A 27877-nucleotide genomic window follows, 5' to 3' on the forward strand; every position below is an offset into this window, starting at 1 on the left:
TACCATCCAAGGTAGCTAGTCTCAAGATGCCATGAAAAGCTAGCAAAGAAGGAAAAGGAGGAAAACAGCACAGGTAGGAAGTGGTGGAGAAAGATGCAAGAAGGAACATGAAAGCCCATGTTTCCCGTTGGAGTCACTGGTAACCCAGAGGTGTTGATGTGTGCTTACTCTGACATGTGTCAGGAACTGAAGCTCCACAATGTCCAGTCAGTTCCTGAGGGACTGCACCCCATGAAGGTGACCCACGCTGGAGCAGTTCATGAAGAAGTGTAGCCCATGGGAAGGACTCAGCTGGAGAAGTCATGGAGGACTGTCTCCCATGAGAGGGACCTCACATTGGAGCAGGGGAAGGATGTAAGGAGTCCTCCCCCTGAGGAGGAAGGAGCGGCAGAAAGAACAGCGTGATGAACTGACCTCAACCCCCCATTCCCTATCCCCCTGCGCTGCTCAGGGGGAGGAGGAAGAGAAATTGGGAATAAAGTTAAGCCTGGGAAAGAATGGAGGAGTTTTAAGATTTAGTTTTATTTCTTATCACTCCTCTCTGAGTTCATTGGTAATAAATTACACCTTTTCCCCTAAGTCGAGTCTGTTTTGCCCATGACAGTAAATGCTGAGTGATCTCCCTGTCCTTATCTCAACCCACAAACCTGGTGTTTTGTTTTTCTCTCCCCTGTCCAGTTGAGGAGCAAGAGTGATACAGCGGCTTTGGTGGGCACCCAGCATCAAGCCACGGTGAACCCATCACAACTTTTAATCCTCCTCTCTTCAGCATCTTCTTTTTAGAGGATCCAGCTCCTCATTTCATTCATTAGTTAGATTTAATTTCTGGTAAATCAATGTTAACTTCTTGATTTCAAGTCCCACCCTTCTCCTGTTTAGTAGACAAGACTTAAACACTGTGCTTGAATTGCAATAAAAATTTCCCATCTTTGGATTAAACCAGTCTGTCAGTACCCCTCCCAACTTCTCCTGCTATCCTTCTCAGTTACAGCCTAACATAACACTGCACAAACTTCCACCTCACAACGGTGGGTAGGTGGTAGGCCCTCCTGCAACATGCCTTGCAGTACTACAACTACTTCTCTCATGCAAAAGGACAAGCGTAGGCAGGCAGCAGATAGAACTCCTTTTCTCTGGGCTATCCCTTAGTAGCACAGCTTCTGGGGTAGGAAAGTAAACCAAACAGGTTGCGCTCTGACTTCTGCCATTTAAAACTTATCAATGAGCAGCACACTGGATATAAAGACTCTTCTAAGTAATTTTTTTTCTTGAAATCTTGTGCTATTATTTAAACCACAGCTAGAAAAACAAACAAACCAACCAAAAAAGACCAGGAAGCGTCTTTAAAGAAAATATTTCAAACTAATACACCATAGAAAGATATAATCAGAGATCAAAATTTTCTATCAGCAACATATTTATGACAGGACAGTATGACACACAAACTAATTATATATTCACATCTGAATTACTTGATATATACTTTCAAAAGCCTCACTCATTTGATGCTGAATTTATTAAAAAATAAAATAAAAAAATCTTCTACAAAGGGTCTACACTTTACCCAGTCACAAAACCTACTTTTGGAGTAACATCAACTAAAAAAATTACTTCAAATTTTCACCAGTGTCACTAAACAGACTTTAGCCCAAATACTTTTTTTCTTTTTAATCTATTCAACCGAGAGAAATGGAGCTGCAATGGTTTGGGTTTTTTAATCCCAAAATGGATTATACAAACAACAATTTCATCAAAGATTTTTTACAACAAGACGAGCATTACTGGTTATATCTTATTATTAAGGTAAGCATTCTTCAAAGAACTCTATGATTGGAATCTCTTCCTGATACATAGTGACATGCTATTTGCTGGCTGCAGGGAGAAGAATCAAAATGAAAACAAAAATACAAACACTCTTTTTTTTTTTTCCTTTTGTCTTTATTGATTTAGACTTCAGAGCTACAGCCAAAAATAGTGCATCTGTAGAAAATTACCACACATGCTATCAATACAGCATCATCGCATGTTTAAAATCATAAGCACTTGACAAATCGCAAAGGGAACATTCAATCTAGTATTTCGGCAATGCAGCCCATGAACAGGGAAGACAGGGAGAAGCTTTTTTTTTTTTCCTCCTGAAACAAATATTTCTGAACAGTAATGAAAAGCCTCTGTTAAAAAAATGGAATTCCAGTCACCACGGAAAACTCGTGCTGGCTCATTCAAGACATCAACATACACTGCCGGAAACTTTGCGTGGAATGTCGAATGGAACACAGAAGCCACGACTCTGCTACAGGTACAGCGCTGTCTTCAGCACTTTGTATGCCATCGAGATGGTCACGGCATACCCAGCTGCCCAAGACAAACCTCTGCTGGGCTGGGGGAGAGGGATCATGTATGCGAAAGTGTGAACGATCCTAGCCCCAACGAAGATCCTGAAATGCAGCAAGGCTGTGGACACCTCAGGGCCACTAAGAGCATACAGCAGTCCAATGCCAAGAAATGGGACAATATTTTCAAGGTCATTGAGGTGGCCTCTGGGGAAAGAAGCAAAGATGTTTTACAGTGTTAAATTTTGATGAACAAACCGCTTCAAGCCTCATTATTTTTCAGCATCTTCAGAGCACGCTACTGTTAAGGCCCTAAGACAGCTGTTGGCTTACTCTACAGCGTAACTACTGAAAGCTAAGTAAGCTGTTGACTTACTCTACAGTAAGCTACTGAAACAATTTTGGCATGTTCACCTGATGCCGCTCTGGTCTCTCTTGCTGCACCCCAGAATTTTAAGCTTCTGACCTTCTGTATGAAAAGGCTTTAGTTTTTTCCCAGGATCTTGGTAATATTAGGGACTTACATGAGGTATATGACTGCACCTGGGTGTGCAGGAAAAGGCAGGGAAGAAGACGGACAGCTGGAATTTTCTTGTAGCCTCTCTCAAGCGAAAATCAATTAACTGAATGACTGTGACTGCAACTACTAGACTTCATGGCCCAGATGGTCTATTCCAATCCCATAAATTTCATTTTGTAGTCTCCATAAAGAAAATATTAAATATCCTATACATAAAATATTCTATCAAATCTTCATGTAGTTCAATCATCTTGAAGAATGTTATTTTTGAGCATCTAACAGGTGTGACAGTTACACTTGTGGTTCATTTTCTTCACTACTAAGTACTAAAATAGCTGAAAAATGTCTGAAATTTTGAAACTATAATTTACCAAGAATGTGTTGAGATTGAACTCCAGATTTTTATGTATTTTCACGCCTCTTCCTAAACCTCCCCTGCTTCCTTTACCTCTTTAGATAAATTATACTTCCAGCCAAATTTACTGATCAAAACAACCTCTAAGCCTTACTAATGATGTCAAATTTCACAGCCAACTAGAATCAGAACATGGTGCTGTTTTGCAGCTGCTTTCTGAACTCGTTTATCATTACAAGGAAACATATCCTCCAGCTTTTTTATTTTTTTTCCCAAAAAAAGTACACCGACGAAAGTAATGTCTTTTCTATACCCATAAACAGAACAAATTCAAGTCACTTATGCAGAAGAGAAGCCATGCTAAATCTACATGGCATTATCTGTTGCCATGAAGCTTGCAAAAGAAAATATGGTAAAATTCCATTATGAATGATTGTCAGGAGGAAAAAAATGGATGCTGCAACACCAATGGAGTAACTTGAACCAAGCTGACTTATTAGGTCTGGAGAAGTCTGAACAACTCTGCAAAACAGCAACTCAGGATTCGATAATACAGTGTTTTAAAAATCTAATCTGTGTAAATTACTTGTTGAGGTGGTTGCCACTTCTCTAATGTAACAATATGAGTTAAAAGGGCATCTCGTTGTAAAGTAACTATCGACTTAGTTGTCCTTTTAGAATTTACAAATAGAAAGGAATTACCCCTCACCAAAAAGTGATCACTTTTATATAACAATCAGCAAATTAAACCATTAACAACTCCCTGAACCACTCAGGGGGAGAAAAGGAATGTTCAGAGCATCTTTATAGCCCACTGAGATTAGACTCTTCTTTCTGAGATTTTAATCCAGAAGAGACATACAGAAATAATACTGGCCTTCATGGAACCACAGTCATCTATACTCACAAGGATGCACTGTTCTGACATCACAGCTGATACTTATCTTCAAGATCTTCCCTAATGGTGGTTTAAATTTAAATGGTGGTTTAAATTAAAGAACAGTTAATTCACATTCAAGTTTTCGGTATAAAAATATATATAGCAAATAACCTGTTAGCTTCTTTAAAGAATAATGAGATGGAAAAGATTCCATTAAAGCTTTCCTTGTTAGCACAGGTGTATCACACAGCATCTTGAAAGTTATGATTGTGGTAACAGAAAACGTTACCACCAGCTAAATAAAACTAAATAAGCTGCAACAGTTAGCCCACTGAAATACAGCTTACATTCTGCCATGAATCTTGCAAAACAAAACACAGACATGGCAGAGTTGCACACTGCCATACTATTAACAGCATTCTTCCAGAAGGCTCGTCAACTTTCCTGTAGAACTGACCCATCAGTGAGTAACCTCAACTCAATCCAGCAAAAAGAGCACAGACTTTGACGCCCATTCTGTAGAATCTGCCAGATTAATGCTCTCATTACAACTCTGGAGTTCCATGACTTTAACACAGTTTTACCCCTCTTCTCCCTGTATTTTTCTTTACACTTTAGGAAAAAACTATTGGAACTGGTGTTCAAATTATATAGAAAGCTCATTTACACTTAATGGACTCTGCTTTATACCAAATCAACTTACGGTCATATTTTACAATCTTCTCACCGCCCTCCCCACACATACAGGATACTATCCAAGAGTTAGCTATTATAACCAGACAATGACCTATTATTTTTAGTATGCATGCTGACCATTTGAATGTGGAATGGTTTGTCCATTTAAACAGATTAACGTATTAAGATTACTCGGTAAAGCAACACGAAACACACCCAGGCTTGCCAAAGAGAATGGGGTGAAACCAATTCCTTGATTTAGTATTTTAAAATTATTTTTAAAGACTTCTATGCATTACCTGCGTACACGTTCGACATCTTGATCAGTTCGCAGATATTTTTTAGCACTCTCGCCTTTTCCAAATGATACTGTATCTTCTGGGTTGGCAAATGCCTATTTCAAACACAAACACACAAGAGACATTAGAAGCCAGAATGCTTCTTCTAGTCAAGGCAGTTTGCTATAAAGGTCACTCTTTTTACCAATGCCTCTATAACCTCACCTAACTTACCTGAAGCTATATGCACTGGGAATAATATATTGTTCACTGCATACTGTTTTGAGCCTAGCCTGCAAGTAGTTTGCATGCTGACAAATAAATGTAATGTAGACAAAGCCTCCTTGCAAGAGAGACAAGCACGGCCTATGACTGATGGTCAGCCTGAAGTAATGCTAATGGGCTGATGCAACATAAGGACCTGGAAGGTAGAACTACTGTCTGTACTGCCTGAGTCTCTTTTTTCACTACTCTTGACAAAATTATCTGAAATCCCTTTTGGATCCCTTCCTTCTTCAGAAGCCTACAGAGCAACAGCATCCAAGAGACTCCCATCTTCATCTATGACCAAGTAAGTTTCTCCCTTTCCTCCTGGGTACAAATTTTTCCACCTATTGACCTCTCATTGCCTCCAAATACTGTAACACGCTACTCGAAAACAACATTTAATTCAGTTAGTGCAGACTGAAGTAGATCTCTCCTTGCTGACAGAGGTAGTAACACATGCATTCTGCAGACTGTTCAGGCTACGCAGACATAAGTCAAGAAGACTTTCTGATTTTAGTAGAGCTACCCGATTGTTTTCTGAGGCAGCCTTGATCCCTTTCTGTGAAGTATCCTTGGCCTCAAAATTCTGCACACACACTAACATTACCAGCATCAGCAACATTTTACTTCTCTTGCTCCACTAACTGCTTTCCTCCATTTTTTCTTAACATTTTAAAGATGTTTTTATATTAAATAGGAAACAAAAATTACTTTACTAATTTGTCTGTCTGTAATATTACTGTCCATCACAAGAAAACCAAGTACTCCAAATTAATGAAGGCCCTATTGTCACCTGCATACATATGGATCATAACACAGGATGAGCATTCATACAGGACTCCACTGGATCTGTATATAGGATCAGTACAGCTGAAGAGCAAAAGGAAGTAAGGTTACGACACAGACACCTGGGTCCTATTCTGAACATACAGGACAGGCTGTGTGCTCTACTATACTCAATCTTCAGCTGTGCCAAAGACCTAGAGAGCTATTAGAAACCAGCAGTAGCATAAACATTGTCCTATTAGAACCCCATGAACAACAGAACAGTTCAGTTTGGCTCTCTTGCAACCAGCAGGAACGAAAAGCAGCATTTCAACAAAAAGACTGCAAAAAAATCCCTGCAGCACATACCATCTTGCAGAAGCAGATCTCACAAGAATAGCCATATGGGGCAAATACAGGGATCTTTCAGCCCAGGACCAAGTGTTTCCAACAGTGGCCATGAGCAGACGCCTAGAGAAGACCAAGGACAGGGCAAACACAACGCTGCTTCCCATGAGCATGCTCTCCTAAGCTAGATGAAGCTTCTGCATAATTTAGCGAACTTCCGTGGAACTTTCATACACTTATCTAGCCTACATGCCAACCCACATAAATTTTCAGCCTGCCTCTCATTCTAGAAAAAAAATCAATTTTTTTAAGATAATGACCTACCTGCAACAGGAAGGCTAAAACAACTAGGGAATGTAAAGAGCTTTAGAATTACCGGATGGAAAGGTTATAGATGCATAAAAATCCAGTTCATACGCCTTCTTCTGACCCCGTATCACACTTTATTTGCTTTATAAATTGGGTACCCTGGACACCAGCTTTCCGCAGAAGATGGTGGAAATTACAGTTATGAAAAACTCTTATTTATTTAAAAATAACAGAAATGTTTTAGAAGGGTAAAGTCAAATGCAACTGTAAGATACAGTCTCGTAATTATCTCATAACTAGGTTAAAGCTGTTGTCCATTTGAGACCAACAAAGCACCAGCATGCCAAACTCAGAATGGAAGGAGGGGAAGGAAGAACAGCAGCAGTATTTGAAAGCAGAAAAGAAAAGAAACACCTGTGATATCTCTGTATTGCAATACGAATTTCGATCTATTCTACCGGACAGTATTTCCAATTTCTTACCTTTCGTGTGATTCTGAAGTATGCTGTCATAAGACTCATTAGCATCATTTTTAGAAGAACAATAGTTGTATAAGTAGCATAAGCCCGGAAGACTTCATTGTCAATTAACTGGGTCAATTTTGCCATTTCTCCACTTCTCACTGACGACCTTTAAAAAACATTAAAGTTAGGCTAACATCATAGCAATCCAAGGTTCTGACAATAAGATTGTCATAGCCCTTTTTTTTTAGCATCACTACAGTAATAGCGCAATTTTGCCACCATGAAAAGTTTATTTTCAAACAGATTTGGTTTTTCTCAGTTTATTTTCACAATGGCACGATATAGTACTTTAAGATGAGAAAATATATTATCATTTAATATTTCACTTCCAGTATATCTTATTAAACTGTCAAAATATAAACCACCAAAATATTTAATGTAATTGCGTAAAGAAAATTTAGTCACAGAAATTAGTACACTTCTGAAATAACACAAGGAATTAGACCAATTTTAGACCAATTCATTTGAACTAGTGAATTTCCCTAAGCAGTTACCAGGACAGAAAGAGTGTGATGACATACTATACGTACTGTAGTGTTGAAAGAGGAAAATTAGTATTGCCTACATTTTTTTTTTGTGTGTGTGTGTAAAATGACACAATTATAATTGCACTTCAGCTTTCCAACTAACCAATGTCTTCCCACCCAGCAATAACTTGTGATAAAACTGAGTAAAACAAGCATTTTTCTCCCTAGAGACCTTGTTCTTAAAACTTGCTTTTAGCATGATTCACGGGCAAAGATTAAGTTGTACTGACAAAAAGCAGGGAATTATTTACGCTTCTATCATGGGATGGTTAAGGTAATGAACTCTCTTTCCAATGAGACCACACCAAACCTACAATCCTATGGAGGTAGTACCTTTTATCAACACTATAAAGTTAAGAATGTGACGAGGACTGAATGCACGTAAAACAAAAAGCATGTCCCTTTGCACATTCAATTTGTGCCCTGCACAAGAGCAAGGCTTTTGTCTCACTGAGTGCTTCCATCATGCACTTAGTGAGTAGCAATCCATAAAACTAGTACGTCTTAGCTTCACTCGAGACAAAAATAAATGTACTTTTTGTTACAGTTCACTTCATTATTTCCTAAGATATCATTTTAACAATAGTAATAAAAAAAGTTAATGTTAACTCGATCACAGCTTTAACAATCTCTCATCTTGCTTTCAGCATGGAGTCACTGCCAGCTATAGCCAAACAAGGGAAACTCGACAAGCAGAGAGCAGTAGACAACTATTGCTCTGAAGGCACATCCTTGGTGGGGAGGTGGGCAGGATGGAGGTAAGCAGATGTTTGCTCAGTGAAATAAATCTACCCTTGCCTGGACCTGTCTGGCTGTAGCGATTTTGCTCCCTTTTCTATCCTTTCCAAAACAGGGCAAGCAGGTCTAGGGATTATGAGAAATTCAGTATAGCTCTCCTTTCTCTCACTTCACAGTAGAGCAGTTCTCAAGACAATCAGAATTCAGCAAAGTTTTTTTTCTCTGCAGTTTCTACAGAACCTGCATACTTTCACGCAACAACAAAAAAAAGTAAATCTGTGGCTTCAGTGTTTTTCCTTACTGGATTATAAAGCTATGCTGAAAATACATCCAAGAACTATGCAAAATCATGAGAAATTGTCCACCGGTATCCGTGTGCATCCCACTGGAACCACACCACATTTATCCATTTTCCCTACCCGTAGGGTTGGCCCCTCCAAACTCTTCACAAAGCTGCAGGCCTTGCCTCCACTACGAAAACCAAGTACACCCAAGAATTCAGAGTTTTAACACCAGCAGAAACGCAAAACACAAACCGCACATACTGGAACAGCACAGGGCTCAAAGGGATGTGCTTAGTAAGGCTGCCAACAGCCTCATCTGCAAAACTCACGTAACACCTCCCCGAGGCGCGAATGCAAAACCCGGGCCTAGTTAAGCGCACAAGCCCGGACCCCACGTAAAGGGTCTAAAAAACCCGGTGGGTATCGATACGTCAGCGGCCGTGCCCTCGGCGGGCGCACGGCTGTGCTAACGTCACGCGTGACTTGCTCCCAAAGCTGGCTGTGCCGCCGTAACCAGCAACATCAGCACCGGGACGGCCTTTTTGTCGGTTGTTCGTTAAAACGCGCCTTTCGGCGGCTCGCCCGAAGCCCGCTCACGCTGCTGCCCGCCGCCCGGCGGGGTCCCCCGCCCGGCTGCCGACGCCGCATCCGAACGAGCAGCTCCCGCCGCAACCCCCCCCCCCCCCCCCCCCGCCCCCCCCGCCCAGGCCCCGGCGCTTATCGAGGCAGCCCGGCCCGCCCGCACGTTGCTTTCGCTTCATTCTTCCCGCAGGGGCGGCCCCCCCACGACAAGCAAGCCCCAGCCCAGGCCCCGGTCCCGCGGGGAGCTGCGGGCACCGGGCCACCCACCCCCGCCCCTGGCCGCCGCCTGCGCGGGGCGACGGGATTCGGCGCCCGCTGATGAAAAAAAAAAAACCGCCACGTTTTGGGCAGCGGCCCCACGCCCCCTTCCCCGCACCGGCCGACGGTTTCGCGCCCGGATGGCGGCGGCGGGACGGGGGAGGTGGGGGTGGGGGCAGCCGCCGCCGCGCAGCGCTCACGCACCTCAGGCCCGCGTCCCCTCGGCGAGTGCGCTCACCGCGGCTAGCCCCGCTGCTCCCGCCCGGCCACTGCGCCTCCGCCCGCCCCGGGGCCCGGCCCGGCCCCGCCTCGCCTCGCCCCCTCGGGCGCGGAGGCGGGTCGCGGCCCGGCTCGCCGCGGAGCCGCCATCCCCCGCGGGCCGGCGCGGCCTTTGGGGCCGGTGTCGTGGCGGGCACAGCGCCGGTTCGTCCGCGGTGGCTCACCCAGGAAGAGCAGGGTTTAGGCCCAGACCCCAGCAGACGTTACCTGGGAGGAAAAGCAGGAAAAACAATCCCTCCTGCCTGAGCACACTTGGACTTTGAGACACAGGGAAACCGACGATTGTGACCCAGCCAGGCTTCGTTAGGGACACGCCATGATTTTGATTGCACAAACTCCCAAGCGAGGTCAAAGATTACCTGAAAAACTATGTAAAACTCTTAAAGTCTCAGTACTTTGGGCCCCTACGTTGTTTTGGTGGGTCTGGACTTTTGTCAAAAGAAAAATAAACTAAAAATGCGTGCATTGCCAAGCCATCAGTGCTGTTCCAATCAGAGTGCCTCATGTTGCTCTGCAAAGCATTGAAAAAAATAAAGGAACTTCAGGGGTGGCCACTGATTTCTACCAGCATGCTAGGACATGGTGAAAGGAGGAAACTTGGTGTTCGAGTTTCCCACTGCTTCTTCAGAGAAAATTACGCTGTTGCAACAGAACTTGTGACTAAGCATCTTATGATAAACAAGACTGAAGAAGATGGAGATAAATGTACTCAGATGCCCAGTGAAGATTTCAGAAATAATCCTAAAGATGTGTACGAAGTCAGAAACAGATACAAATTTTAAAGCTGCATCCTTATGGAAAAACTAGTCTTGGGTACATTATATTCAGCGTTCATTGATGTTACATGCTGTGTTAAATACCTGTGTGTGCAGACCTTTGTGACTCTTCTTATTAATCATCAAACACAGCAGAAGGCATTTGAGCAAGGACTGTAGTATCAGAACAGTTTTTAAACGATGGTAGAAATTGAGTTCAACAACCTTGTTCTCACTAAGGACACAGCAAATTGTATTTCCACTGAAGTCAACAAAACAGCTCACATAAGCATGGATCCTTCCCAGGGAAAAATGGAAGCATTTCTGCAGCTTGTAACTTACTTCAAGGCAAGACTTATGTCTTCATAAATTTTTACACATCACCTACACAAAATATATACCAATCACATAGTGTAATTAGTGCTATTGAAATAAAATTATAATTATTTTCTATAACCACCTGTTTGGGATTGTTGTTTTCTTTTTTTTTTTTGGCATTCTAATCGTTATCCAAGGCCAATTTAAAAAGAAGGTAAACCTATTAAGTTAACAGAGTTAAACTAAGTCCACAGTATTATACTTGAGAAGAAAAGCTGGTAATTGATTTATATGCAGTTCTCAGAAGTAGTCCTGGAAATACCAGAAAGCCAGGAGAAAAGCCATTTTCATTAGTTGCAGGTAGGATATAAAGAGAAGCAGAAATGCAGCTAGGAATTCTACAAAAATCGCCCTTTCCTTTGGATTTCACATTCCTGTTTTACAGATTCTGGAAATTTAGATTGGTTTATGTGACCTTAAAAAACACTTCTGAAATTGGGAAAGCTTGTATGTTCCCAGTCTGAATTTTGAGGCCAACACCTTACTGATTTTTTTCCTGCCATCAGTGAATTCCTCTAATTCTAAGGAAGGTACAGAAGGAAGATATGAGGAAGGGTAGAGGACAAGAAGGGAGGGAAAAGAGGAGGGAAGGAGGGAGGGAGGAAAGAAAAAGAAAAGAAAAAGAAATAAAAAAAAGAAAGACAGAAACAAGAAAAATAGAAGAATGGAAAAGAAAACATACCAAAAGAAAAAGAAAGAAAGGGAAGGGGAAGGGAAAGGAAGGGAAAGGAAGGGAAGGGAGAAGAGCAAAAAAGGGAAAAAATAAGGAAAAAGAGTGGAAAAGATAAAAAAGGAAAAGGGAAATAAAATGAGAGAAAAAAGATAAAAGAGTAAGAGAGAAAAAAGAGAAGAGGAAAGGAGAAAAGAGAAAAATAAAGAAACTAGAAAGACAGAAATAAATGAAAGAGAAAGAAAAAGAAAGAAAAGAAACAAGAAGAGAAGCCAGTATTTCTTGCACACCCCAAACCACGTAAGAGTGGGGAGAAGACGAGCTTAAATAGAGTGCAAAACCGGGGCGGTATTCAGTAAAGCAGAAGTGAACTTGTGCTCAAGGTCTATTTTCTTCTCAAAGTTCAGTAGCAGCATAAAGTGCCTGTAGAACGTTTGAAAACTGCTGTGATCTAAGTGAGGTTAGATGCATAACTGTGGTGATAGTTGCTCCTGAGGGGCCCATTCTCACAGTCCTTACTCATGTGAATTGTCCCTTTGATGCTAATAGGATTACTCTTGTAAATCAGGGATGCCATATCAGCCCGATGCCCAGGGTTATAGTGATCATGAAGGGCTTGATCTTGCAAACCTCATTGATGTGAGCTACCCTTTTTCATGACAATTTTCCCATTGACTTGAAGAACTACCCATATAGCCAGAGACAGTGGAATCAGGACACAAATTTAGGGTCAGCATAAAAGTAGGAATCCAAGAGTTTTTCATTTAACCTCCATCAAGGAATAGATGCTCCTCAAGAAGGCCAGGTAAGTGCAATCATTCTCTTTTGACTGCAGGGAAGGCGAGGGAGAGGCATGTATTGATGAGCATTGTTCCGTCCTGTCTCCTTCTCTGGCTCCATTTATTCAACATAATTAGAGTGGTAAGGAAGGTATCAACAATACATTTTCACCACACCTGAAAGCTTTTGTTCACCACCCTCTTGCTAATATAAATTAGTTGTTTCCTCAAATAGCTCTTCTGTAGACTTGACAAATTATGCATCCTGCATTAAATAAACCAATGGTTTACAGAGTGAAACAAAACATGAACACTAGCATTCAGTCCATATTTTAGCTTAAAATCTAAAATACTCTTTAAATGCCAGAAGGAAAGTGTTATAAAAATGTTTAGTATAAGGGACCAGAGTCACATTTTGTGCTACTCCGTTAAAACCTACACCCTCTGGTTAGAAAGCACTTTCGCTATATCAAATGTTGACACCTGTGTAATTTCTCTGTGATTCACATGCTTCTGCTTCTGAAGATCTCAAACTGCTGTCTGGTTTCTCTGGGGAACTGCTTCAAAAACAGCAAGAAAGGATCTTTCTTCAGATAGGCACGCTTCCTGCTGGGTACAGCTAAGTGAAGGCTTCTCTGACATAAGCTGCCTTTTGGTTGAGCTTCTAACTCCAGAACAGCTGTGTCTATCCATCCGTCTGTTGTATTCATGGCACTGTTTGGAGGACAGCAGTTCTCAGTGTTGGAATTCAGGGGGGTTTTTAGAATCCCAGATGCTCACATATGAGACAGAAACAATAGTATATGATTTAAGTGACCAGTTACAGTGGGTGGGGACCAACAAGCAGTGAGAGAAGGTGAGAGGATACGGTCTCCACAAAGCATGAGAGTGGTCATATCTACTGATTGTTTTCTCAGTTATGCATCATTCATGCATTATTCAAAAACTGCACAAAGCTCATTTACTGGTCATTTAAAGAGACAATGAGTAAGGTTATCCTCTAAAGTTGCTTACTGTTTTCCATCAGGTAGCACCATTGCTACAAAGAACGTGCAAGACAGTGATCAAAAGTCAGGGTGTGGGCGTGTCATAAGAAATACTCCAACACATGAAAAATGACTGTGGGTTAGTGCCCTACAGAGCTCGATGTCCCAGTTGAGGAACAACTCAGAAACGGATTGGTGGGCATATAGGTACACCTTTTCAGTAGGTCTATATAGAAGCGCATCATGGACCATTTTTTGCCTTCGTTCCTCTTTCACTGAATATAAATACTGCAGCATCAGTCTCACTTCTGAAAATAAGTCTGCAGCACAGAACCACCTTTGTAGCAGACTAATGCATATGTGGTAAGGTATTTAGAGTCCCATGCTGTACTGAAGGGAAAAGCGCATTAACCTCAGCTTTTGTGATCCTGTTTGATCTGTACAATTGTTTTTATTAGGAAAGCAAGATATTGTATGTCATTAAAGGCCATGAGAAAGTTGATATCTTTATAATGCTCAGATGTGCCAATAAAACAGATTTTGCAGACACCGTAGTAAGTTACTTTTAAACTAATCCAGTAAGAAGTTATTTGTTAAGTATTATTAAATACAGCTTGCAGAACAAAATCTGATCCTTTAAAATAACACTGAAGTAGCAGAATGAGAAAAATTTTTATTATAAAAGCAGAAAGGTTATCAAGTTTCACTTCACAGATTGAACAAATTATAGAGAGCAAAATGATTTTTGAGACATTGAGGTTTTAATTATTAATAGAAGAGTCCAGTAGATTATTGTACTACTGGTCTGCACTAGAGGTACAAGAAAATTATAAAGCTGGAGACCGAACTGGAAGATTTCTTGCTACAGTGTCACTCCAAATGCACACAGAAGGCTTACAGTCAGTTTGAGTGAGCTACTGAGAAGACAGAGACTATAAAAAGTGTCTAGCAAGAAGTTGCGAAGGTATCTCTGCAGACAAGAGATTCCTGGAACTAAACAAGCAAAAGCTTTCCAGATACTGGAGTTACCTGTGGACATACAGACTGGTATGTCTATAGAAAAACAGGTTAAGTTATAAAGTTAGCTTTTAAAGTGCTCCCAAATCATACTGTGAGGTTTTTATACTCACATAGTTGTAGGTATGTATTTAAGGCAGCGAAAGAGCTAGGCCCTGTGGACTGAAGCAAGCTCATTTTTCCATGAGGGTACTAAACTGCTCTGTGGTGGTCTGAACCTTTGGTCACTGATAATCTTGACTGGATTCATATCACTGCTGAATGTCAATAGGCTGAATGTCTCTGCCGCTCAGTATTAGTCATCTAAAACTGGAGTTTCGTAAGACCATTTCTATGTATATCACTGACGGGATGTGTCCCATGTTTAGCTAATAGGGCGGCTTCTGCCTGGCAGTTTGGAGACGCTTATGAAAGCTGAAGGTGGGGAACGAGAGGTGCACTTCTGCACAGGTTGTTACTTTTGAGGAGTAACTATCTGGAAGAAAGAACTTAAGTGGTCCATGTAAGCAAGATATCAATCAGTAGTAATCACCTGTCCTGCTGACAGTCATGTGTCACTGATCTGGTGGTAGGACTGTGGGTGGGATTCTGTAAAAGTACTAGATCAGAGGATGTGGGGAGAAGAAACAGGCCCCCCAGCGTTTGGGTGTCTGTTGTCTTCCTACAGGAAATGAAGGCTGGAGATTCCTGTCTTCAGCAATTCAGCTGTCTCCAACAGACAGATTGAAAACAGTTGCGTAATGAATGCAAAGTGACTACATGCTGCTCAGTGAGGAAAGAGTGCCCAAAGTGTGCTTGTCTGGGAGTTCAATTTGTGTGTGAGTTGTTCTCGTGTAAGAGTTAAGAGGCAAACTGTGTAGTCAGTGTGAGCCAAACAACATTGTTTTAAAAAAAATCAATTATCTGCAATTACAGGGCCTACTCCAACAGTTCCTTTGCAGTGGCAGAGCCTTCGCAGGTAGCACAGCTGTTTTTATTAGCAACCTCCCCACCCCCAGCTGTCTGTACAAGCCAAGTTTAGAGTCAGCAAAATTGCTTGGAACCAGCACATTTTATCCCCAACAGGCCAACCAACCACAATTAAACTGTATTACCATACATTAGGCTTTAAAGGGGTTCCTTTACTGCAGTATATAAAAGGCTGTAAGGAGAGACATAGAGGGAAAGGAGAAGCCAAACATTTTGCATGTAATGGGTTAAAGTCCTCCCCAATGTAAGTTCATTGACTTCAGTTGGCTAGGGATGAATACAGACAATTCAATATTTAACAATCAGCAACTTTTGCTTAGTTGGCAAGAAAATGAACAATTTAAGGTCCAGAGCCTTCCTTGTGCTCTTTCTGTCTTGCTGAATCTTCACTCGGTTGCGGTAGCTCTTTGCTAACAGGAACGACACTCTGCAGGGTTGGCTGTCGGGTATTTTCTGCTGTGGTGCAAGATTACTCCTCATGGTTTTATGGTGCGGCAGTGGACTTTAATAGTCACCTGAGACAATTATTCAGATACTGTATTGTGCAGTAAGATTGCTTTTGAACAGCTGCAGAAATACTTAGCAGAGATACACTCCCTAAAGCCCTGGGATGGGAAATAAAAACAAACAAACCACAGCAGCAAGACAAGAGTCTGCGTCTTACTCTGTCTTTTAGTTTATAAAAATTGTGTAAGTGATTAAAAGTTAATTGGGACAGGGACCATTTTTCATTTAATGGTCCACGTAATGCCTAGTAATAATAGGCTACAAATTCATATTCAGTCACTACCCAAACACAAATCCTCTTTGAGCGGAGTTGTGACCCAGTGTATGGTGCTTTGCCAGACAATTGTCATTAAAAAGATAAAAAGGTGATAAGATAGGGATGCAATTATTCTCTCCAGTAGTGATCTTCTTTGGTGCCGTCCCATTTACAAAGAAATCACAAAATCATACGTTTCTCTGGTAGAAATGGGCAATTTTCTTTCTCATAGCTTTAGCCTTGCTGTTCTGATGAGTACTGTGCCTTAACAAAAATACTGTTTCTTTTTTTTTTGTCCCCAAGCCATGATAACCAGTGTTTTTCTCTTACAGTCTGTTGCAACTAATGAATCTCCCTGCCATTGCAATTCTAACTAGTCCTGGTGAAAGTCTTTTGGCCGATATAACACATTGTGGCTTAGCTTGATGCTCTATGTTATTTTAAGTCTCACTGTACAAAGGGATATTCAGCTGCACTGTCTATTTAGCTTGAATAAAGAGTGCTCATAAACACATAAAATTTTATGGAATCTCTTAATAGCTATCTAGTCATCAAATCCTGCCTGCAGCTCTGGACTCAGGAGGATCTGGCAGTATAGCAGAGGGAGAGAAGTACTCTTGCTTAGTTTGGTCTCTGAGAAGGATCCCTGCTTCTTTTTCTTCTGCAGATGGGCAGCTGGCAGGGGCTCAGTAGGCTCTGCTAACCCATTCCTCCACTGTATCATAACCACTTTTCTCTTAAGACACTGTCTGAACATTTCCTCAGAATTTTCTCCCAGGATGATCCTGTAGGTAAAGTCAAGCTGGGACAATGTTTTGTACTAAACACAGTGTGTGATATGTTGGGAATTTAGTGGCTGAAAGCCTGCTTGTTTGCATTTTACTGATGTGTGCTTCAGTGAAGTTGCTCTTGATTTATAGCTGGATAAGCAAAATCAGAATCAGACCCTTGCTGCTCATTTCTGCGGGAGCAGGACTGGGCCTTACGTGCTCTTGTGCTCATTATGTATCTCAGTATCAAGTCTCACAGCTTTGATTCATAGAGTTCTTTTTAATTTGTACATGCAGGCTTCCAGACTAGATCACATAGCAGCAGGATAACAATCCTCAGGAGAGCATTTCAGTTTGAGAAATTCATGAAGAGGGTGACTTTGCTGCTTACTTTCAATGACACTTGTGGAATAGGAAGGAGAAGAAGTGAAGGGATTGGAATTTTCAGCCTGTTTCAAAATGTATGCTCTATTATACAGCAGATGACAAATAGCATCCTCAATAACATAGTTCTGGTAGCTGTGCGAGTTTTTGTTGTGTTGTTATTTTTTTCCCTGCTGTAATCTGTCTTTTCACATTTATGGCGAGTTTTTCTTGCCTGGTGCACTGCACACAGGAGCTTTGAAGTACTCCCTTGTGCCCTTCTGCAGAGAAGGTATCCACAGGCCTTGCCTGGGGTGGAGGTAAGCAGGAGGAACAGAGCCTCTTTCTGCCATGCAACAGGGAAAGACCTTGAATTCACCCCTTTCCTCCTCCCATGTCCAGCACTCTGACCAAGAGTGTTGAATTCAGAGCAGGAGAGAAGTCCTCACATTGTGAGATGGTGCAGATCTAGGGCAGGTCACCTCCTCATGGAGCAAAACCAGGTTTCTTCCTGCTGCTTCTCTGAGCCACGAAAAATTGTATGAGCCTCCTTACATAGGAAGGATTGCAAAGCAATAACCTTGCCTTCTTTCAGCAGGAATGAGCCACTTTCCTATTGGCTGAGGCATTTTACTGTATATTGGGATATATTGAAGCTGAGGGAAAAATACATCCTTGGCAATAGCTATAGCGAATCATCAATGTGTGTATATGTATAAAATGGCTGCAGCAGCTTTGCAGCATGAGAGGGTGAGAAAGTGTTCCTGAAAGAAAACTAATGAGCTTACCACTTTGAGGACAGCAGGATTTTACCCCTTTCCATGGCAGATTGGCTTCCCAACCTGGTAGTTACACCAAGAGTATTGGGAATTGAGCTCTTGATGCTCTTCACCCCATCCTAATTTCCACACAGATGCATATTTGCGAAGGGCAATGTTGGCCTCTAATGGCAGCATGCACTGTCTTTGTACAAGAAAAAGTACTTTCTTGTGAAGCTGAGTAAGGGATTTTGGTGGGATTACATGTCGAAGAGAGTTGGAGAAATGTGTTTAACTGTATCCTAAAAACAGAACAAAGCAAAGGTACCTGACATACATCCTCCTGCTAGTCCATGTCATATTGCCCTGGCAAAATTGTCCTAGAGTATGCAGATCATGACCTAGACTTTTAGCTCTAGTGAAGTAAAGAAGCTACAAAAAGCTACAAACTGGGGATCTGTATGTTGTGGAGGAGCATGGAACACAAAGTGAAATGAATGGTAGAGACCCATGTTCTTAATGCTGTTGAGAGGTGTCCTTTAAATGTATTTTGCCTTCCAAAAATCCTGGATTAGAATGCAGACAGGTAACAGATGGGATGTATATTAAGAGAGGAGAAAATTGTAGTAATGTTGCTTCACTTCTTCTAGTGATATTGCATGACTGCTATCACATAAACCATGTTTAGATGGATATGTATTTGGGCACTGCAATCCAATAGAGACCCAAGTACTAATGCATCCTGATTTCAGAATTAGTTCATTTGCTTTGGTGGGTTTTCATTCCGTCCTCACTGCTTCTTGTAGCGTGGTCTATATTGTGATATATTTAATTTCAGTGTCTAAAGATTCTGTATGTGTGTGCACTCACACTGTTAGTGTTAGTGGGAGTACGCTTGAAAATGGTGCTCTTAGTAACAAAAAATAGTCACATGTGTGCAGATCCAATCATATACTGCCTTGTCTAAGAAACTAATTTGTTTCTATTTTGTCAGATGATCCTACTGACAACAATTCTCAAAAAGTTATTCAATAGCAGTCATAGTCATGGCTTTTACATATTTTCTTCCTGAAACTTTTTAGCCCATTTGAGTTCAGAGAAATCATCTAGGAAACAGATCTCCAACAGAAATTTTTCAAAGCCTTCGTTAACCCTTTTAAGGGACGTTTTGTTTGTGTATATATTTTTGTGTTTTGTGCTGTACTGTTCAGACTCAGCAAGGGATCATGAAGAATAATGATCTTTCTCAGCTGTGCACAGTGTGGAGCATTGTACATACAGTCACACAGGTCAGTTATGCAGTAGATCATGAAATGCAAACAAATAAAAGTTGATTTAGTAATAATAATATGGTCCATATTGGCCAAGTTCAGTTTGTAAAGCTTTGTATTGAGTAGAGAGTTACCTTATTAATCAGGTGACTAAATCTGAGGTGGGCCAGGCAAATGTCAGTCTTCCTAAAATGGCAGGTAATACTTAGTATGTCGCTTACCCCCTCCTTATTCTAAGGACTGGAGTAGAAAAGCTTGTTATACCCACCTCAACAATGACCTGAATGAACTACAAGAAGCGGTGAGAGAATAACCAGTCAATGACGACAACTCAGTTCTTGGATCCTCCTGTGAAGCCTGCCAAAAATGTTGCTGCAACAGTCACATACTGTCATTTGCTGGGAAGTGAACTAAGATCCTGAATTTGTTTCAACAGCCATCTGAACAATTAATTGTCAGATGATGACTTTTGATCACTAGCCATCCTGACATAATAGCAGGGATGAAGATTTGATGCTCTACTTCTACCTTGTGGGCTTCATAAATGTCTCTGTGTGCAGTAGCTTTTGATCTTTCAAATTGTGATCCAAAGTCTACCAAAGTCAATGGAAAGACCAACTACTTTAGACCTTGTGTTCAGTAAATGTTAAGTAACCTTTTTCCAGAAAACGGTGTCTAAAGTCAATGGAGCTCTAGTCCGTGAATCATACACAGTCCTTCTAGCTCCATGTCATCTGGACTTTGGTGACCTAGAAACCAACAACGGTCTTATCTCAACAGCTCTGTTGAAACCTGTTGCTGAGTTCCATGCCCAGGTGTTCACAGAGTAGTTTTTAATCACAAGCATCTGGTATAAAACTTAATCTAGCCTTATCAATGGGCAGCCTTTTGAAGAGGAAGCTTCAGGTGTTGTGCTTACTCTAGGATGGAAGCCAAGTTCTGTCCTCCCTTGCACTGAAGCTGACTGTTCTTCCTAGGCAAGACTGCAGGATTTGCCCCTTAACTTCATAAGTTACATAATTAATTTGTAGGAGAGTTAAATTACTATCCCTAGTTTGGAGGTCTAGTTTTTTCCCATGCCTCTTTCATTTTTCTCAGCTGTTGCAGCTGCACTACATGATGCACTTGGTCACTTCACTGCCTTTCCAGTCTACAGCAGTCAAAGCTAACAGCTGTTCAGCGGCATAAATGAACCCCTTTCTCTGCCCTGCATAACCTTATGACTCAAGGGCAGATTCTAGCCCCATATATTTAAATTATGTGTATGTTCACCATTACTCTCAGTTCATGTTTTCTTTAAATCTACCATGAAGTTACTTCAGTAATTTAATTCTGAATTTTCAGGTGCACTGTTTAATTTTTAGCCTCTAAAAAGCCTTTCTGAATTGTGCCCACTCTACTTTTGAAGCCAGTTCAGGGACTCTTATCGTTCTTATCACTCAGTATTCCCTCTACTCTTCCCATGACAAGGCAGATAAATTGATATTAAGGGAGGTCAGGGGCACATTACAGTGGCCTAATTTGCCTGAATGTGGTCTTTCTGCTACTGGCCTTCCACAGAAGGTCCTGTCAAACTCTGTGGAAATTCCATTAATTCTGTGAGCATCAGTGCAAGTTTCCTTCCTATTTTATTGAATAAACAAGCCACCTAGAAAGTTTCATGACCTTTTGTGATATGTTCAGAAACATGTAAAATATAACTATTGCTTAATGGGCTGATACTCACTTGAAGTCAAGTCCTTGGACTACCATTCTTGCAGGAGTAAAAGTAGTTGACTTGTTTCTTCTACTTTCATCCAAATAATTTCAAAGCCAACAGATTTTTTTTTTTTCTTTTTTTTTTTTTAACTGGTGAGGTATGGCTCACACTCAGCTTAGGTGAATCACAAAGATTTCAATTATTTTTATGCTTTTGAAAAATAAGCCCAGTCACAAGTAGTGGCACCTCCTTTAAACCTGAATTTCCCCAGTGATAAAGAAGATCCATAGAGCGGATGTTGAATGAGTAGGGCCTATCTGCAGTTTAACTCTCACAAGTTCAGAGCATGATAGCAGTGGCATATATTTCCTAAGAACTTTACCCTACAACAGCTAGAGATAACTTATCAGAACAAACACTGATGGGACAAAGTTTCCATCTAGTAAGTCCATGCCAGCCAGGAATCTCGACATCTCTTATAAAACAGCAAACTTAATTTTTCACTTCTGCCCTTTTGTGCAATAGTTTTAACAAAGAATACTGGTTGGCTCCCTGTGTAAATTCTTTAGAGAATCAAAGTTCATTGTATAACACTGGAAGGAAAGAAAGTAATAGTGTATTGTAATGTCTTTCTGCAGAATGAGTGGTGGTTAAAATGTACTAGCCAGGGGTTTTCTTAACATCCTTTATCAGTTTGATTTACATATCAGCAATGGTGGAGAATTAGGACAGGTTTTAATGAAACATGGTTTAATTTCTCCACTTTTGTTGTGTCATCAATGTTTTAAATGCAGCATACTTTATTAAAAATAACAGGAGCACTGTTATTTGGTGTTTTAACTGAAGCAGTAGCTACATGTTCCAGTTTAGCTACGTGCTTTAAAAGCGTAAAATAAAAGTCAGACCTGTCACAACACCTAAAAGTGGATAACTGTGCAATTGCATAAATGGCAATAATGTGTAAATTGTGCACAAATTTAGACATGACCGTAACACATTGTAAGATTCAGGCTTACATTGGAGTGGTAGTAATTTTTTTTTTTTACTTTTACTACTAGTTTTAACAAGCAGTAAGAGAGAGCGCTGGGAAGATGCAAAGGTTATACTCTCTGTACATGCTGAGGCCTGATTATGTACTGCAGAGCCTAGTGATGATTCCAGTTACATTTGTGGAAATACCCGAAAGAAACTACAGAGCGATTTGAGTAGAAGGAGTTCAGGTATTTATGGAAGCTCCCTGTGTTGGCCTTATGGGGGCTGGGTGAGCTGGACTTCTCCCACAGTGCTTAACTTCTTCCTTACAACCTGCAGTTATTGACTTACGCATTTCAGTGTTGTTGATTCTTGTGATCGTGTTGCAACTTCTTTGATACTTCATGTTTTTACTGAAATCCAAATCCTACAGGGAGGTGAATCTGTGAGAATTTCTCTTGGGAGTCCTTTGTGCTAATAGAGGAGGAGGGAGTTAAAAAATGCAGCTGAGTACAGCCCTAAAGGTCAAGCCAACGGGACATGTAACAGTGAGGAACAACACTTGCATTTAAAAAAGGAAAATCCATTATAAATATTTTCACTTACAGACTTGCTTTTTCTAGACCCGAGTTTTTTTTATAAAATCGGTTTACTTCCTCAGTCAGTTACTTTGGTTTTAGCTTAGGTCAAAGTTTGGCGACTGTTTCACCTGTCTTTATTTTAATTAGTCTATCCCTGATTTTTATATTCTCTATTAAAAGAATATTAAAAACCTGCAAATTCTGCAAGGCCTGCTTTTCTGGTCAGTACAGAGTGCCCTCACATCACACTGCTCTTAATGGAAATTAATGGTATCGTGCCTGTAGACCTTGGAGCAATTTTGTAGACAGTACATTCTTAGACATCTGTGGTGTTTTATTATTGATTAGAGAATGAGAGGAAATCTCGTGGCTTAAGACCTTGTGCTGGGATTTATGAATTACTTTTTTTCCTATGTGACCCTTGGCAGGTCATTGAATCTGTCTTTCAGTTTCCCATCCATGAAGCGGGGAATAACGATGATTTTCTGCTGCTGCTTTTTGTCCATCATGCCTGCTTAAATAGTTCACTCTTTGGAACAGGTCTTGTTACTTTCTAGTGCAAAGAAATCTCATTCTGAGTTAGGAATCTGGAGCTGTAATACAAATAATATCAGCATTAAACAGTCAAAGGTATTTGATGCATTTGGCCTGAGGCCCACATAGTTCTTAAAATGATGGATTTTTAATTGATTATTTGGAATGAGACCTTTTCTCAGACTAGCTAAATCACTTAAGACCCACGCACGCTAGCTATATTTAGAGGCGAGGAGGTGGCACAGTAATTCTTAAAGTGCTCTGTTTCTAATAACCCAGGTGAGTGACAGTCTGTGAGTGTGGCCTCTTTTAAAATAAACATGACTCACAGCCCCTAGGCAGCAAGCATGTGCAGGCTAGAAATTGTATTGAGCTGTCCACATTGAAGAAACAATGAAATCATAAGCATTTAATTTAATAATTTCAGGTTAGTACAAGAGGGTAGGCATACCAATGGCTTGGCATCTACAACAGCAAAATGCAAAAAGGCTGTGTAAAATCTGTATGTGGGGTTTAAGGTGAGTCTGGAGTAAACAAGGCAATATTTTCATCCCACAGCACACCCTGATGCTTTCAGAAAGCAGACATGTAGCTGGAGTCATCAGGCATTGTTGTGAATTCTGCAGGAACGACATCTTTACAATAAGATTATCGCCAGTGTCCAAATCAAAGGCAAAATGCAAATGGCCTTCTAGATGCATTGATATTTAATTCTCATTGAAATGGACCTCCTCACACATGGCTGTTTCCCAGGCATTTCTCATCCCAAACAACTACTAGCACCTATGAATGATCTTTCTCTCTCTCAGAGACCGTACATGGTGAAATGAAGTTATGTCCTTAGAAACTGCCAGGGAGGTGCAATGGTGTGAGTACCACCTTAGCCTTTTCACATCTCTGACCAAAGCTAAAAATAAGCAGCAAAACAGGGAGAAGCTGGTTTCCCAGTGGAAGAAGAATACTGCTGTCTTCTTGAAAGATGCTTCACTTGTGCTCCTGGGAACAGTGGGCCCAAGTGATTCTTATTTTCTGTCCTAATCTTGTCACTGATGTCGGCACCCAGACACGTTGCACTCTTCTGTGACATTACCCAAGGCAAGCTCGTCTCTGGGAATCTAAGACTGTATTGCCAGGAACTCCCACTGATGCAACAACTTTCTTTCATCACAAGCTGAAAAGTTAAAAGCACGCCTATGTCTTAACTGCAATAACAATGCTTGGCCAGGCTATGGAATAGCTGCATCTTTGTTCCAGCAGACTCTCATTAAAGATGTTAATGGCTACATGAAAAATGAAGCCGGTTCTAACTACTTACCTTCTTAAGGTAGTTTCACTAGAAATTAGATATGGTGCCTCTTCCCCCAAATCATTGCCTCTTTCTCAATAGTTCCCATGTTTCATTTCCAAGAATTTGCATCAGTGAGGATGAAGTGGCATTTTTGTGTAGTTCGCCAGTTGTTAGTGCAATGCATGTAACAACACTGAAAAGTTAGGTCCAAGACACAATGCAGAGGCTTTGGTTTAGAATTTCCTCACCTCCTTGCTCCCTTTAGAGTAAACACAATATTGATTTTGTATTTGCCTCTCAGTTCTGTTTCTTGGCATTGAACCCAGTGACAAGCAAGAGCTAAGGCATAATACCTGCTTTAACATGAAATGCACACCCAGCTCTGCTACTGCTAATGAAAAACTCCTCATGTCAAAAAATCAGGTAAACATTACTAAGTGGTTTTGCACCAAACTAGTAATCTGTGCATTTTAAAACACCTTCTTCATGTGGACTTGACGGAGTCGGACAGCCCTGGAAAATAAAGACCCAGCACCATGTGGCAAGGAGTTGGTAGGGGAAGCTGTTCAGTGTCCTCCCACCTATCTGCAAAATGTGCCTTCAACTCTGACCCACTTTACTGGGTGGTGTCTTTTTGAGATTTACATGTGTAAATAACTGTATAATAGTTATATATAATTTCTTCCATCAATGTAAATAGGCTGCCAAGCTCTGAAACTGCCACGGTGTACTAGATACAAAGTTCATCTGGTTCCTGGGGGTCTTGTACAAGCTAAGATCAGCTTAATAAAAGTATGGGAAGACTGAGAATTAGTAGTATCGGGAATGTGCGGTGCTTTATGTAATATCTCTTTAACTGGCAGTATTTTGCTCACCTTATTGCCTAAGATTCAGAATCTGTTCTACTTTCAGAAGTTCCTTTATTTCTACACCACTACAGTTAACTATTTATTTGCAGCTAAACAAATTGAACTTCTCGTTATAGAATCACAGAATGGTTTGGGTTGGAAGGGACCTTAAAGACTGTGTAGTTCCAACCCCCCTGCCATGGCCAGGGACATCTTCCACTAGACCAGGTTGCTCAAAGCCCCATCCAACCTGGCCTTGAACACTTCCAGGGAGGGGACATTGTCTTTGTCAGTTTGGGCTGGTCAGTTTACAGTTGCTAAATACTATAAAGTATACTATTTATTATAAAAATAGTAGAAGTATAAAATCTAACATCTTTTCCAAACATTTGTTCCTCAAAATTAGTAAGTTGATATATAATTTTCATTATCGGCATAAATATCCAGTCCCTTTTTGTATCTTATCAAGTTCTTGGCTTCCAAGATAAATTAATTTCTAAGTCCAATTATATGCTGGGTAGAAAGGTATTGTCTTTTCAGGGTTGAATTTTATTCTTCCTTGTGACATTGAATTGAATTTTTCTTCTGATTCTGTAGTATGAGACAGTGAGAAAATAAGTTCTCTATATCTTAGTTACTGATACACACTTTTGGGATTATCCATTTTATAAAGGACAGTCTTATTATCCTTATTTAAATAAGATACAACAATTTCAGGGATAGATGCAGTGATTAGCACATGAATCATACTTACATTTGAAGTTAATATTCTCAGGTTTTTTTCTTCCTTAATACTTGCTGCTGTCACTACCAACTTCCAAGAAAGGCTTTCTGTCTGCTGCCTGTGACCCCTCACTTTACCTGCTACAGTGAACCCTTCTCTTCCAACCACGCTGGCTTCAAAGTCCAATAGAAACAGTGGAAGATTCCTGTTGATTGCAAAAAGCCTGTAATCAGGTCATGATGAAGTGCAGTGTAAAAGGGACAGTTCTCTTTTTTTTTTTTTTTTTTTCCCTTTCTAACTCAGCCTGGGAAGTTTCCAGACTGCTTCAGTCTCTCTGCCTAGGATTTGGTTTTATTAATGTATATAGAAAAAGCATAATACATCAGGCGACCTTTTCTCCTAAACCCGGGATTCTTTGGTGCCTGTTTCTTCCCTTTAAGTTTCTACTTAACAGGCTGTTGTGCTTAGTTGTAGTTTCTGTTTCCTATAAGAACTAACTTGCTTCTGTCTGCCCCTACGGTGTAGGAGTTTTCTCCTGAAATCATATCCCATATAAGCTATTAGTCTAATCAGTCCAACTCTTGAAGAAGCTGAAAAATCAACAGTAATCTAAATCTCAGCCTCCCCTCAACTGCCAGCCTATGTCAAAGGGCTTTGGAGTTCATGCCGTTCCGTGTAATGAGCTCTGCCCAGGGAGGACGGAGAAAATAGAGCTTGATAGCTGATGAATGTTTGAGATTCTTTCCCTTTCTGAGCAGGATTGTGATTTTCCTGCATTTCAGTAGAATACTTAAAAGCTAATTTAGTCAGTGTGTTGGTGATGGTTAGATGTGGATGCTTGACCACTAAAAACTGAACTGGCAAGCTGCACACTCCTTTCTCCTTAAAGTCACTTAAGAGAAGGGGAAATGATTATCTAGAGTGAGCTGTCAACCTTTATGCCAGCTTTTCTCCTGATATGATTTATAAAACAGCTAAGATAACCTCTGAGGGGGAGCTTTGCAATGGAAATAGCAGGTGATTCTTATTCTAATGAACATAACACTGTCACAAGTTTAAAGTTCAAATCTAAGGTACGAAGGTTTGGGGGAAGAAAATAGCCCGTAAAATATGAATGTGACAGCACATGTGTGCGTTGCCTGCACAGTGTATGAAACAGGAGAAACAGGCAAACTTTATTTTTCTAATGAAGTTTAAAATATTTTTCAGTCTTTATCAGGCAGAAGTTCCTCAATACTGGTTGGGTTTTGTTGTGGTTTTTTCTTGCTCTCTCCGATTGAGATGAGGCATTTTTCTCGGAGCAAGTTATGCATCCTTGGTCTTTCAGCATTGCAAAATGTACTGTCACAACTGGCACTCGTTAAATAAGCCTTTGTTGGTAGCTGCAGCCAACAGGCAGAAGGCTGAATGGACTACAGGAATTTAAGCTCCTGGAGGAGGCATGTGCTGACCAGCATTTAGAAACACCAAATGAGGATTTATCGGAGAACTTGTTTTTCCCATTCTGTTAAAAAAACAAAACAAAACAAAACAAACCACCAGAGAAAAAACCATCAAAAAAACCCCGAAACCAAAACCAAACAAAAAACCCCAAATCAAACTAAAAAAAAAAAAACCCAACCAACCAAAAAAAAACCCAGAAAAAACAGAACCAACTCAAGGAAAATAAAGAATCCCATTACTGGGTATCTGACAGCTTTCGTTGATATCTAGCTTACTTCAGAACTGCTTTAAAAATAAAAGCAGACCCTTTTCTAGAAACTGTTACATGCAAAACAAACAAACAAAAAAGATAAAATCAGAAAGTTTGTAAATCAGTGGCATGATAAC

At 40.7% G+C, this 27877-nt stretch overlaps 1 protein-coding gene across 2 annotated transcripts; it reads right to left on the reverse strand.

Moving 5' to 3' along the window:
• Window positions 1-1924: 1924 nt before the first annotated feature.
• MGST1 (microsomal glutathione S-transferase 1) lies at window positions 1925-26111 on the reverse strand. 2 transcript variants are annotated; one of them, XM_086466933.1, is made up of 4 exons: window positions 26078-26111; window positions 7213-7360; window positions 5063-5157; window positions 1925-2540 (listed from the first exon to the last, which is right to left on the reverse strand). In XM_086466933.1, coding segments are annotated over exons 1-4 (492 nt in total). In that variant the 5' UTR covers window positions 26080-26111; the 3' UTR covers window positions 1925-2293. The 2 variants fall into 2 exon arrangements, with proteins under 2 accessions (XP_086323059.1, XP_086323066.1); XM_086466940.1 differs by lacking the exon at window positions 26078-26111 and adding an exon at window positions 9848-9879 and having other exon boundaries at window positions 7189-7360.
• Between the last annotated feature and the right edge of the window lie 1766 nt (window positions 26112-27877).

Source organism: Leptosomus discolor, chromosome 1 (assembly GCF_034619465.1).
Source record: "Leptosomus discolor isolate bLepDis1 chromosome 1, bLepDis1.hap2, whole genome shotgun sequence".
Lineage (NCBI taxonomy): Eukaryota > Metazoa > Chordata > Aves > Leptosomiformes > Leptosomidae > Leptosomus > Leptosomus discolor.

Bases quoted from the DNA above. Each gene is read 5' to 3' on its own strand.
- MGST1 (XM_086466933.1), bottom strand. The intron at 5,158-7,212 runs GTAAGAAATTGG...TGTTTGAAATAG, and splicing joins ACTTCAGAATCACACGAAAG to GCATTTGCCAACCCAGAAGA. The intron at 2,541-5,062 runs GTAATGCATAGA...TTCTTTCCCCAG, and splicing joins GATGTCGAACGTGTACGCAG to AGGCCACCTCAATGACCTTG.